The sequence below is a fragment of the Leptopilina boulardi genome, unplaced genomic scaffold, assembly GCF_019393585.1.
Source record: "Leptopilina boulardi isolate dan_hultmark-lab unplaced genomic scaffold, ZJU_Lbou_2.1 LbouV2_58, whole genome shotgun sequence".
Classification (NCBI taxonomy): domain Eukaryota; kingdom Metazoa; phylum Arthropoda; class Insecta; order Hymenoptera; family Figitidae; genus Leptopilina; species Leptopilina boulardi.
In genome coordinates, this window is record NW_026138003.1 from 373653 (window position 1) to 387709 (window position 14057).

Sequence of the window (14057 nt, forward strand, 5' to 3'; positions counted from 1 at the left end):
AACTCGGAGGCGAACTATCAAATTTTGCGATAAATTACTATTGTAGTTCATTACTTAATTTAAAGAGGAGAACAAGGTATCAAAAATTTATTTTTTTCAAACAAAGAATAAGTTTTATTACATTTTTGAAAATTACTGATCAATAAACATACATGTAAATTACAACATATATAATAAACGAACTAATAATATTTTATGCCACTGATAAAAATTTCTATTTGTTATGAACCTTTTTTTAATGTGTATAAGTATGATTTCATACATTACACCGTTTGACAAAATTCAACTTTTTATGACCCACAAAAAAATCCAACATTTTCGGAAACTAGGACCAAAAAAATACCCATGTTTGGCCGTTTTGTTAGATCAAGTCGTTTGTGGTTTTTAGGGGTGAAAACAGCCCCTAAATGAAAAATGACAAGATATCTTTTAAAAATTATTAATATTTTATACAACCTGTTATTTGGGGATTTTCGGGGTCGCTGATTATTTATCTGATGTCAGATTTTAAAAATTCAAAATGGCGGATCTAATTTGGTAATCAAATTTTTAAAACGTTATTAATTTCTTATAAAACTTTGTATCTAGGAGTTTTTGGGGTCGCTGATGACAAATCTGATGTCAAATTTTCAAAATTCAAAATGGCGGATATCTTGTCACTTTTCATTTAGGGGTTGTTTTCACCTCTAAAAACTACAAACTACTTGATCTAGAAAAACGACCGGACATGGATTTTTTTTTGGTCCTAGTTTCCGAGAATGTTGTATTTTTTTGTGGGTAAAAAATCGTGTCGGACGGTGTTATGAATATAAAAGATGCTACATAGTGCAACGATCCATATCTTTTTCTATCTCCTCGGATAAATATGCCGTTCCCGGCTGTTTGCCTACTTCCTAATTTCTCGCGCCAGCCGTAAGCCTCAAGCCTACGACGATGATTGGTCGTTAACCGAATCATATATTCGCGAGGATCGCGGTCGATCCTCTCATCAGAGAGAAGCTAGACTTCTTATCGTAGAAGCACCTTCCGACGCGATTTTCTGCGCGTAATCGATGCGCTGCGTCGCATTTTTGTAAATTGTTGTAAAAGCGCATTTTATTTTATTAAATCTGCGAACTGGTAAGTTCGATCAATCGATCTTTATTCCTCATCTGGATGGACTCGTCTCGGATCAATTGCTCGCAGCTGCTCATTTGATTGAGTCGCAGGTCGAATCGCCTTTTTGAATTCTGGATTTCGCTAGGATTTTTGCTCAATTTATTTGTATCGGCTATCGCGAGCCGAACCCCCACTTTCTATTTAATTTAAAATATCTAAAGTCGCGCAAAGTGCGTTACAATAGTAATTTTCAAACGTAGCAACATAACGTGCGTCTCGAACGTACCTTAATTTAGAGAAAAGAACACTGAGAAAAATGTTTAGTCAGAGCAACCAAAATTTTGTTGGTATTTAAGCAACCAAACTATTTGTTTGAGTCAACTAAAAAATTTGGTTGAGTGTTTTTTGTTGGCGTAAAAAAATGTTTGGTTAGCTCAACCAAATTTTTTTTGTTAGGTCAACAAAAATGTTTGGTTGATCAAACAGTTTTTTTTGTAAAATTAAAAATTTTATTCTACCTTATCTCTTTTCTTTTTTATTTATTTCATTATTTATTTATTATCCATTTAACATTGAATTTATATTTATCCTATTGAAATATTTGTGGACTTTGAAAAATCTCATCTCCACCTGGGATCGAACCTCTGTTTTAAAACTGTAGGTCGGGAGCTCTAATTACTGGACTACCCATCCTCCTGAGAAATTTAAACTAACTGTTCTCTTAAGCTATAAACTGAGAGCGAATCAAATTATTTGGTTGTCGCATCCAAATTTTGGTTAGAACAACAAACGATCATTTGGTTTTTTAGACCAAACTATTTTGTTGTCGTAACCAAATTTTGGTTGGAATTTAAAAATTTTCAATCAAATAATTTGGTTGGTCTAACCAATTGTTTGGTTGAGATAACTCTACGACTTTGTTTCAGCCAACCAAAATTTGGTTACAAATTGCAAAGACTAAATTTATTTCTCAGTGAATATGGTTATCTATTATATAATATTTGTTAGGTACTTTTAATTTTTTTACAAAATTTTTTTATATTATGTAGATTATTTATAACTGACGTAAAGGAACTATTAATTTTATGCCCTAATTTATTAATAACTGTTTGTACTAATATTATATCCTCTTTATCCAGGAAGGTGAGATCAAATGCAGGTTTTTGCATATGAAATACAAATTTTTTTATAAAGTCGAGTACTGTAGTTGGATTTTCTACTGCAACTTCATATTTCTGATTTAATGTTAAATAGACTATTGTAGCTTTAAAAGTAGTGCCTAATGATGTCAAGAAAGATTGAGTATCGGAGTTTATTAATGAATTAAACATATCCACATTCCGCTGATACGAAAAATTAGTTTCGTTTCCTACACAAACTTCTTCATCACTTTCTATGTTTAAAGGTTTTGTTATGCATGGCCAAAACGGTACCAATGATAATCCAAATTCTCTCCACCATTCGCCTAGTGATGCACCAGTGCCAACAAATTTAAGATATGATTCCAACCTTTTTAGTTTATGGTTCAAAAAGTTTTTCCAAAATACATCCATAGTCTCCTCAACTGATTTTAAATTTATTTGATGATAATGTTGACTTAATAACATTTGAACAGACAGATTAGTTTTTTGTTGAAAACCGATAGGATCATCACTTTCTTTAATTAATACCGCCGTATAATCTTCGCGCAGTAATGCATAAAAATCTGATAATCTAATTTCGGGGTAATTAAATTTAAACAAATCGTATGGTATACGTGCATTGTTATTAAAGATACCATGTATTACCTTATCAGTTGGAACTATTAATTGTATATGTACAATACTATAATTTAAAAATCTTAAAAAAGATGTCCCAAAAGATTGATGCACTGATTTCATATCATACATTTTATATACTGCACTAAAATTATTTATACTGTCCTGAACCTGTTCAATCAGATTTGGTAATATTGTTCCAAACTGGCATTGAAAGTATTGTGGAAAATATAAATAATTCTGAATGTTTGATTTTATATCTTCTTTACTGAAATGTGGGCAATTACTTTCTAAATTAGATTTAGCTCTTTCTGAATAACTCTTAAATTGTAATAACGCGGTGTTTATTTGATATTTAGTGTCATTTTTTAATTTATTTTTTATTTGGTCAAAAGTCTCATCTAGATATGAAAAAAGATTATTATAAGCTGCTTTCAAATAATATGGACTTAGCACTAAATTTTTAATACTTCTATTACCAGTGTATGATTTAGAAACATAATAAAAAAGAGCTGGAAGAGTAAATGCTTTATAACTAACAAGACGTATGTTTTCATTATTTAGTGCATTTCTAATTATATGTCCTGTTACCATATATCCTTCAAATAAATTTTTATGATCAAAAACAGTACTATTAATATTCTGTAAATCAGTATAAAAGGCAGTATTTGATTTACCAGTTCGAAGGAAAATTAGTCCAGCTTGTGCGTAAATGTAGTCAAGAGATAATAGATTCAGGTTTCTTCCAGGCTGTGGAAATAGCGGTAATATTATATCTGTAAATATTCTATTTGCCGCTAATGCAGAAAGAATCGAACTCTCGCCATACTCGTTTTCAAATTTTGCACCTCTGAGATTAGCCTTTATGTCCTCGTACAAAGAATGTAATTGTAAATTTTTAGTTTTGCGAACTACTTCTGCTAAGAAACCGTAAACATTTCCATATTTGTCAAATACCAGGGAAGTAATGATGTATTCAAACATTGCATTTACAAAAGTTTCATCCAAATTTTCATGGTTTTTTTCTCCATATAGATCACTACCTTCTAATAATTTCCTAACCAATCTGAGTTTCATTGTTTGATTATCACGATTGACCTCTAAATATTTAAAGAGTGCATTGATAACTGGTATTTGTTTATTTTGATCACCTTCTGATAGATGATTTTCCAAAAATAAATAATCACTGAGTGCGCTGAAATAACTTAATATTGATATGAGTTGAACTGTTTCTAGTGGATTTGTGTATAGAATGTTCTCCATTTTTGAAAATGTGAAACTGTTATTGAAATATATTCTTTTTCTTTTGGTTGTTTCTACTCATTCAATGTAGTAGAGGTGAATAGTATATTAAGTTGGTATGTTTCAAGAAACCTGTAAAGAAACGAATTTAATTATAATTATTTTATAATTATTTAACCCTTTCAGTACACACATCGTTTTTCAATCAAGAAGCACACTCAGCTCCAGCGTTAGTGGGGAGTTGTACCTCACATCATATTTAACATTTTTTAATTCTAATAAGCACTCTCTATTTTTATTTCGCATTAATTATGAATAATTACAATTTTTTATGCAATTTAAATATTGTTCTTTGGTGAAATGAGACTTTAATTTAATTTTATCTAAATTATCTAAAATTAATCTTTTATTATCTTTATTCTATGTATGTTATCTTACTTTTTCACATTTAATAATTTAAATAAATAATATTCTAAAAAATATGTTTTTTTCTTCAATTTTCAACGGTAGAGCACAACTCCCCACTGTTTTTGAAAAGTCATAAAACCAGTATTTTCAAAAAACAAGCAACTCTCCCCTACATTTTCTTGCACCAGAATTTGGAACAAGTTCTTGCTATCAGAACAAGTATACAAGAAAATGTATGTGTTCTTGTATATATTTTTGTGCAGGTTTATGTACATTTTCTTGCACCAGCTTTGGTACATCTTCTTATGTTCATTTATGTCTTCGTCGGTCTTCGTTTAGTAAAAATTAAAAACTTTAAAGACTGCGCAGTAGTTTTCTTAGTACTTTACAGCTGTGCAATAACTTTTAATATGCATAAGTGAAGAGTTTTAATAATTATAAATTATAAAAATCTCAATTTTTTTTCAAATGTACTTGTAGAAGAACATGAACGGTTTCATGTGCGTGAATACTTATACATGAACCTGCACAAGAACAATTTACATTTTCTTGTACAATATCTTGTACAGGGGTTTTCAATAAGGTTAAAAAAAATTGTAGAATCTTTTTACTAAAAAAATTTTCAAATTCGAATTAATATCTAAAAATTAAATAATTTTATTATAATTCCATCATTTTTTGATGTAGAATACATTAATTTATGTTTTGGTAAATAATAATATCAAATACTTTATATAGTTTTTGAATAATAATGTTTCCAAAAAAGTGTAATATTTAAAGTTATATAATCACGTCATGAACCTCTTACATTTAATAAATTATAATTTAAAACGAAATAAAATTTAAACGATTTTATTATGACCAATGAACTTAGAAATTCATCTAGTTTCACATATATTAAAACTATATTTATTTAAAATATGCCAACAACCACTTTTAGATGATTTTCAATGGTTTGACCCACTAGTATTTGTTTGTCAAAAACGAAATGTTAATAAAAAGTTAAAAAAAATTCAATTTATTTTTGAAATATTTAAAAATTATTTAGACATAAATAATACATTGATTATATTAATAATAATTAATATTTATATCAATAAAGTGCTGAATAAAGTACCTACTTTTTTGAAACCTTGAAAAATTCTTAAAAACCTACAAAAAACCTGGAAATGACGTTGAACTTTATCCGCGAGTATTAGTGATCAACTTGTTATAATTTAAATGTTCAATTGAAAAAAAATTATACTTTTATAAGAAAGAGTAAAATTTACCTGAAATGTTTTTATTTAATTATTTCCACTAATTTTTGAAGCTATTTGTTACTTTATCCAGAATATTTGTCGAGACCTGAGTGTTATATATATTTTTCAATATTTACCACAGATGTTGTATTATCTATGTTACAGTGTAAACGCAAATTTGTTAGTCAGAACTAGTTCCAATGTTATATTTTCTTCAATCTGATAATATTAGCTATAGTTAATACTAGAATTTATCACTACATTTTAGTCAAAACTATACATTGAAATCTACTTACTTGACTATTATAAAATAAATATTTACAACATTTTTAAATATGAATTTTAATTAGACTCGCACATGAATTTTTTAAACAAATGTAGTTCGTAGTCAAATAATCCGATTAAGAAAGTTTATAAATGAATTTTAAAGGATTTTTTGACTACTTTTTAAATATTTTATTCTTTAAAAAAATATATGTAAATTCATTAAAAAATGGGGGGTATACGTTAAGTTAACACTATTTGCCCTTAATTATTGTCAAAAAAATAATTTTATTTTTCAATTATTTGTAACAATTATAATCAAATAGTGATAACTTAACGTACTGATTGAACACTACTTTTTATTTTTTAATGAATAATTAATGAGCTTGAAGTTTTTATTTAAGGGCGGTGATTATCACTTAATAAGTCCTTAATAATTGCAGAAAAATAATTTTATTTTATTAATATTTAATTTATAACATTTATATGCAAATAGTGCCGCAACTTAACGTTAAAAATGGACACTACCCCCTTTATTTTGAATTAAATAAAAAAGATTTTGTATTTGTATGTAAATCGGTTGGTAATTATTTAATTATATAAATATTTGGTTAGGTTATGAAAATATTTTGTCCAACATTTTAAAATTCCATCCAAAATTTGGTTACGACAACTAAATAATTTAGTCCGCTCTTAGCTGGTGCCTTATGAGAACAATTAATTTAAATCTCTTACAAGGATGTTCAGTCTAGTGGTTAGATTATTATTGCAGAATACTTAATTTTTAATTACTTTTACTATTTTTTTTTGTGATAGCTATATTAGCTCAAATTTAGTTACCTTAACTAACCCCAATTGCTATTATATGGATAGGAATTAATGTTATCTAATACAGCTAATTTTTTAGCTTCTATGGCTAACATTTTTTTCTGTGGCAGCTAAATATTAGCTACCAGAGCTAAAAATTCGCTATCCATATAATAGGAAACTCATGTTTCTCCGTGAATGGTCATAGAAAGTTTATAATTTATTATGTTGTTAAGCTGGCACCAACCCCCTTTAAAAAAAAAATCCGGCAGCCCCCTGCGGGGGCGGCCACATTCTCATCACGCGCTTCGCTCGCTAGTTTGAGCGCGCCCTGGGCGCGCAAAGGATGATCGTCCCGCTTCGCGGTCCGATATTGATACGCGCTTCGCGCGCATTGTTTAGGCATCGCGCTACGCGCTTTGTTTGTTTATTACAATTCAAAACCTAGTAGCATTAATTACTTTTTAAATACACTGTGTAATTCAAAAATTTTTCAATTACATTCAAAAATTGTATTAATTATTCTACCTGAAAGTAGATGAATGACCCAAAAATCCATTTGTTAGAATGAGATTTTGTAGTTGTTTCAGACTTTGTAGTTGATTTATTAGAAACAATTCATAGTCTATATTAAAATGCTTTAAATTGAATTATACAAATAGGTAAGTTATAAAGGTATTAGAGTAAATGGATATACTTCCGAAGTAGGGGTACCTCCGATCTTAATGAAACTTGGTATACTAACGTATTTTGGTGCGCTGATTACGAAAATGATAGTGAAAATTGGCGCAAATTTGATTATCATGGTAAGAAACATAAAAAACACCATAAAATCATGGTTTTTTTACTTCCTACTTCGGAAGTACACCCGAATAAATTTTTTATCGAGCAAAAAAAGAGAATGGCGGCACTGCAGTTATTCAAACTTACAATTAGTTCCTTAATTTTGCGCCGTGGATTGGCCAGGTCTTGGTAATTAACGAAAATCGACAAACCAAATTATTTACTAAAATAAGATATTCCGCTTCGAACTAATTTCAATTAAGTAAAAGAAAAAATTAATTGAAAAATTAAAAACATTAAAAAAAGAACTTTAATGTTAATGCATTTTTAAAGCAACAAATTTATTATATGAGGTCTTGCCCTCATGTTTTTATTCATAAAAATTTTTTTGTACAATTTATATAAGTGAAAATTTTAGTTTTTATAAATTAAATTTCATTTTCTTAAAGTACTTTGACTTTAAGGATAACATTCTCATCACGACACTCGCGTTTCACGCTCGAAAATTAGAAACATACAATAGGAAAAGTAGGCACCCATTAACGAAATTTTTACAGGTACTTTGAGGCTCTATCAAATAGTGTACTAAAAGAACCGAAAATTTTTAAATAAACAATTTACAAGCAGTAAAAAGAAGATTTTTTTAGAATTTTTGTTCAGTTTTTTTAATCTTTTCAAATGAGTGTCCCGATCAAATAACTCGACCGACGCTCGGACGCACGCTCTAATGGTAGTCGGGTAGCAGTGAGCCGCCCACAGGCTGTCACTGCTACTTGACTGGTAATAGAGCGTTCGTCCGAGCGTCGGTCGAGTTATTTGATTGGGACACTCAAATGCTTTAAATGCTAAAAAAATCGCGTCAAAAATGTTTCAATACGCCATTTTGAATTTTTAAAAACTGATCTCAGAATCGTAATGAGCGACCTAAAAAACCAAGGAGTAGAAAGATTTATTTAAATTTGCTAAAAAGATTATTGTTGAAAAATGAATTTTCTTTTAACAAATAGCAATGTTTATACTTAGTTAATTTATAATTCTTTATAATTTTGCCTGCTACACGGAGAGAAAAATTAGGTTGTGTGGACTGGAGACTTAAGTTAAAACTACTTGAGTGACTCAAGTAACGATGCCTACAGTTAAAGCAAAATTGGTCGCACGGTAGTTTTGACTGTGCGGTCCCAAATAGTATTAATGTGCCATTAAAAAGTGATATTTCCATTCATTTAAACAGTTGAGGTTATTCGTGTAACAAGTAATATCAATATGTTAATATCAATAGCGAATTCAAGAAAAAAATTATGCCAATTTATTTATTTGTAAAATATTTAAATAAAAATTTTGCACTTCGAAACTTACAAATTTGTCATTTATCGTATTCGAAGTGTGTTATGGTTTGCTGACAAAATAATTAAATACTTATTAATGAATGCGTTCACAAAAGTAATGTAAAAAACACTGTAAAAAGAAAGGTACTAATTTAGTACCAATTTTTGTACTAAATCGTAATTTGGTTCGATTTTAATACCGAAATCAGCTCTAATTTAGAACTTTTTTTTACAGTGAATAATTAATGTACGCTTTAAATGTTGAAATACGACTACGCAATGTCCTAACTTTTTATTATAATTATGTATAACGAGAAAAGTGTCTAAAACTGAAAATCCAACACACAACATAACTTGAAAAAGTGTTTCTTTTTATTTTTACATAATTTTTCAGTTAATTTGAAAAACCTTTGGATTCAGAATTGCTTAAAAACTATATTGTGGACCTTATTATTTCCTTTAAATCATCAAAAAAATGTTAATATTTGAAATTTTTTTAAAAATCAAACCTAACCTAGAAAAAATTAATAAATATACATAATATTCTATTAATATGCGTGTGTGAATAGCGCCACGCTGCCAAGCAAAGCTGATTGGTCAAACCGTCTGTCGGTATTATTTGAGAACATTATAGCCCTAACTTGATAGCCAAGTCAAATCTACCGTGCTCTCCAGTTACAAATGCCTTGTTTAATAAAATTGGACCAACGACTTGAAACAAAGCAGTTATCACCTAATTTTTCTCTCCGTGTACACTTATTATTTTTGTTTCACTTCACAATGCTTTCGTTATAGTGGAAAAAATGTTTTATGAATACTGCTTCAAAAACTTTAAATCTAGAGAGGAAAGTTGCTAAAAGAAAAGGTGGCAAAATAGGTTAAAACTGTGCCACAAAAAATTAATGAGTAAAATAACACATCGAAAATAATTAAAAAATTTTAATACCTTAAACGTTATAGAACATAACTTTTTTGTTTTAATCTGTATCCAAAAGTGTTAAAGAAAAAAAAGTTTACTTTTGGAAGTATTTTAAGAGAAAATTAAAAAAAAAATTTTCGAGAAGAATTAAATTATTTAAAAATTTTTAATTTGAATAATTTTTAAATTTTTGGACGGATTAGTATGTCCAACGAACTCAGGCTTCATTTTTACTTGTTGAAAGCGTGTACCAAATATCAAAGCGATTCGTTAACATATGTTCAAGTTATCGTGGGGACAAAATGAGGCTACAGACAGATTACAAACGACAAACAGAAGGACAGGTTTTCAAAACATACTTTTTTGGCATCAAGAGGACTCAAAACGTACAGATTCACTAAAATTTGAAAAAAGTCAAAATCGACCAAAACGAAAACTTTCTCACTTATGATGAGAATTTAAAAAATCTATAAATAAATTTAAACCAATTCAAAGGTAAATAATCGAAAAAATACGAAATTCTGGTATAAGCAGTGCAATATAAACTATTTTAAAATAGAGGATTTTTTGAAAACAATTGCAATGTTTGGAAATGGAAAACAATAGTTGGACTTATAAAAAAAAAAAAAAAAAAAACGAAATTTTTATGAATTAGAGGTTGGTCAAAATCGGGCAAATGTAAAACTTTCTCATTATGATGAGAATGTAAAAACAAATATTAATTTAAAAATTTCAAAAAAATTAAAAAATATTTAAATTTTTTGAAAATTATGAGTACGTTAATGATATTTGTGTTATTTTAAAGTAATTTAAACAGTAATAATACATAATAGGACAGTTTCTTCAAAAATAAAGTAAATTTGCCCTGTATTTTACCCATTTTTCACACTTTTTTGTTTGTCATTTTTTTAAAAAAATGAGTAACTTTCTTGTTTTCACTCGAATCAAAAAATGCTAAAGGAAAAAAGTGTTTCATTTGACTTATATTTTTCAAAAAAAAATTGAAAAAAATTTTTTTTTGAAAAATGAAAATTTTTGAAAATTAAAAATTTGAATAATTTTGTTGTTTCTTTATGAAATTGTCTGCCCAACGAACTCAGGCGAAATTTTGGTACACTTAAATTGTATACCAAATTTGAGGTCGATTAATTAAAATTTGCTCAAGTTATCGTCGAGCAAACTTTTTTGTCTACAGACAGACATACATACATACATACATACATACATACAGACAGACATTTTTTTAAAACCTATTTTTTTGGCATCAGAAAGGCTTGAAACGTGGAGATTTACATGAATTAGAGGTTGGTCAAAATCGGGCAAATGTAATACTTTCTCATTATGATGAGAATGTAAAAAAACGCTAAGTGGCAAATTTTTAATTGTGAGCGGCAATTAGCCCTAATTGAGCCCTAAATTATGACATCGTTGATGTTTCAAAATTTTAATATCGTGGTTCCAGCTTAACAGACCTTTCTTAAAAATATTTGTTCGTGTTCAAAATTCTGTATGTTCAAAAAAATATGATAGTATAATACTTAGAAATATTCCACTATTTTAAGCTTTTATTATACACTTGTGTAAACTCTTTTGTCTTCATTTAATGATCTTATCATAGAAATAACCTTGACTTATGATTGTTGCGTACATCAATATGTTTACAAATGTTTATTTTGGTTAAATAAAATAAATTCTGATTATTCATGCGTATATTTAAATGCTGAACTTGAGTTTATTGAGATATACATATAAAAAATTAGAAAAGAAACTGGACTGAATTAATTTAAAAAAAATTTTTTAAGCAAAAAATCACAATTTTCACACATAAGAGCCATTCCTAATCATATTTTCGACATCTCCACAAAAATTCAGATTAATCCATTCAATATTTTTAGAATATAGATCCTGACAAATAGATTAACATTATGGACCTAACAATCACATGCTGATAATTATAAAAAAATATTATTTTTTATTGGACGTACATAACTTAATGTTTTGTTTATAAATTAACCAAACAATATAATTAATGTACAAATCTAAGAATTAGATGCGGCAGCAACCACATAAGTTATACCTTTAAATAGTCACCTAATTTAAACAGTCGCGTTTGTCTCACTTTTTTAATCGAAAATTCCGTTCTAGAGAAAAGAATTGATATACTTTTGTTATAATGGTAAAATTTTATAATTTTTGTTCTTAAGGAAAGAAACTCATGTACTTAATGGGAGGCACTACCCCCAATTTTGACCCACTTTAATTTACATTATTAAACGAGGTTCTATTTCCTTTCTTGCATCATTTGGGTCTTAAAAACATACAGGATGGTCCAAAAAATGAAATTTTAATTTATGACCATTTTAGAAATTAAAGTCTTAAAAAAATTAATATTTTAAATATCTATTTTTTTTACAATTTTGACTTTTGATTCTTAAGAATCTCTCGCATGGATTTTCAAAAATTTTAATGTTTTCAAAAAAAGAGCGAAAAATATAAGTTAAAACATCATTGCACTCTCCTATTAAATATGTATCTTCTTTCACAATTTTAAGTATTTTTCATCGTCAAATTTTTTCCACATTTTTTTAATGATTTGTCAGAATCTCTCGCATGGATTTTCAAAAATATTAATTTTTTCAAAAAATAAAAATTCTAAAATGGTCAAAAATTAAAATTTTCTTTGTTTGACCACCTTATATGTTTTTAGGACCCAAATGATGCAAGAAAAAAAATATAACCTCATTTAATAATTTAAATTTAAGTGGGTCAAAATTGGGGGTAATGCCTCCCCTTAAAAGACGACAGTGAAGTTCACAACGTTTATAATCAATAACGATTGTAAAGAAAAAAATGTTTTCTATGCAAATTATTATTTTTGATCTAAATATTTTTTGCAACATTTCTTGATCGATAATTTTTTTAAATAAAATTTGTACCTCAAAGTGTACAATATAAACTATGTATAATAATTTTTTTAATTAAAAATATTATAAAATCGCAGCGTTACAGGCGTTTGAAGTTAGATCTTTGGTTTTGCACCGTACAGCCTATTGGTCTCAAATCTCAACCAAAGTCAAAAAATAAAATTTTTATCATATGTGTTAACATACACAAATACGCTTTGTATGATGAAGAGAAAATTAAAAACAATTTTTTTTTTTGAAAATTTAGGACCATTTTGAAAAAAATCATTTTTTTTATAACCAATCTACAAAAAAAATTATTAAAATTGTTTTTTAAAAAAGCAGTTCGTCATGCAATAGCCAGTAAGTTAAAGATTTCTGGTAAGTTTCATTAAAATCGGCTAAAAATTGAATGAGCTTCATTGCACGGTGCGCGAAAAAACACGTCTTGAGAAAAACGCGTTTAAAGTTTTCGATACAAAAAAGTAGTATTTTAACTTTTGCCTTGAAGACGTTATATATGTGCTCGAAAATAACTATTGCTCCACACAGAAAAAAAACTGAACTCAGAATGAAACGTATAGGTGGCTCATTTTGATGTGCAACAAAAATGAATCAGGTTGGTGGCGCCACTGTCTATGTCGTTTAGCATTGACCTACATTTAAGGTTATGTTCGTTTTTTGATCATTTTCCTTCAAAGTTTGACCTAAATTTTGAGGTTATGTTTGTTTCTCGGTCATTTCCCGACAATATAACTTAACCTTAAAATTTAGTTTAACTTCGGCGGAAAATCCACCTCTCCTTCAACGTAAGGAAGGAGCGGGGGCTTGCGACTATATTCACAGTCTTGAAAAGAACATAACCTTTAAATTCAGGTCATTTTTGGCGGGAAGTCCACCTCCACTTGCGGCTACATTAAAAGTCTTGAAATGAACATAACCTCAAAATTTAGGTCACTTTTGGCGAGAAATACGGAGAGAAGGGAGGGGAAGGACTTTCAGCCCTATTCAGTTTTGAAACGAACATAATCTCAAAATTTATGTCATTTTTGGCGGGAGACGGGGGACTTGCGGCTATATTTAGAGGCTTGAAACGATCATAACCACTGAACTCTATATATCTGGAATACTGTCTAACATTGATGGTCGCGAACCCAGAGAGAGGTCTGATTCTTGTTTACCTCTCCTTCTCTTACAGGCGAGACCGTGCGTGCCTGTTCCAGTAGTATTATATTTCAGTGGGCAGACAGCATTCCAGATATATAGAGTTCAGTGAACATAACTTCAAAATTTAGGTGATTTTTGGTGGG

General features: G+C 28.7%; 1 protein-coding gene across 2 annotated transcripts; it reads right to left on the minus strand.

The window, feature by feature from the left end:
• Positions 1-109: 109 nt before the first annotated feature.
• Positions 110-5928, minus strand: LOC127290240 (uncharacterized). 2 transcript variants are annotated; one of them, XM_051318711.1, is made up of 2 exons: positions 5777-5928; positions 110-4229 (listed from the first exon to the last, which is right to left on the minus strand). In XM_051318711.1, exon 2 carries the CDS (start codon positions 4116-4118, stop codon positions 2103-2105), a length of 2016 nt encoding a protein of 671 aa, XP_051174668.1. In that variant the 5' UTR covers positions 4119-4229; positions 5777-5928; the 3' UTR covers positions 110-2102. The 2 variants fall into 2 exon arrangements, with proteins under 2 accessions (XP_051174668.1, XP_051174669.1); XM_051318712.1 differs by lacking the exon at positions 5777-5928 and adding an exon at positions 5627-5767.
• Between the last annotated feature and the right edge of the window lie 8129 nt (positions 5929-14057).

Excerpts from the sequence above, each read along its gene's own strand:
- LOC127290240 (XM_051318711.1), bottom strand. The coding sequence starts at position 4,118 with ATGGAGAACATTCTATACACAAATCCACTAGAAACAGTTCAACTCATA.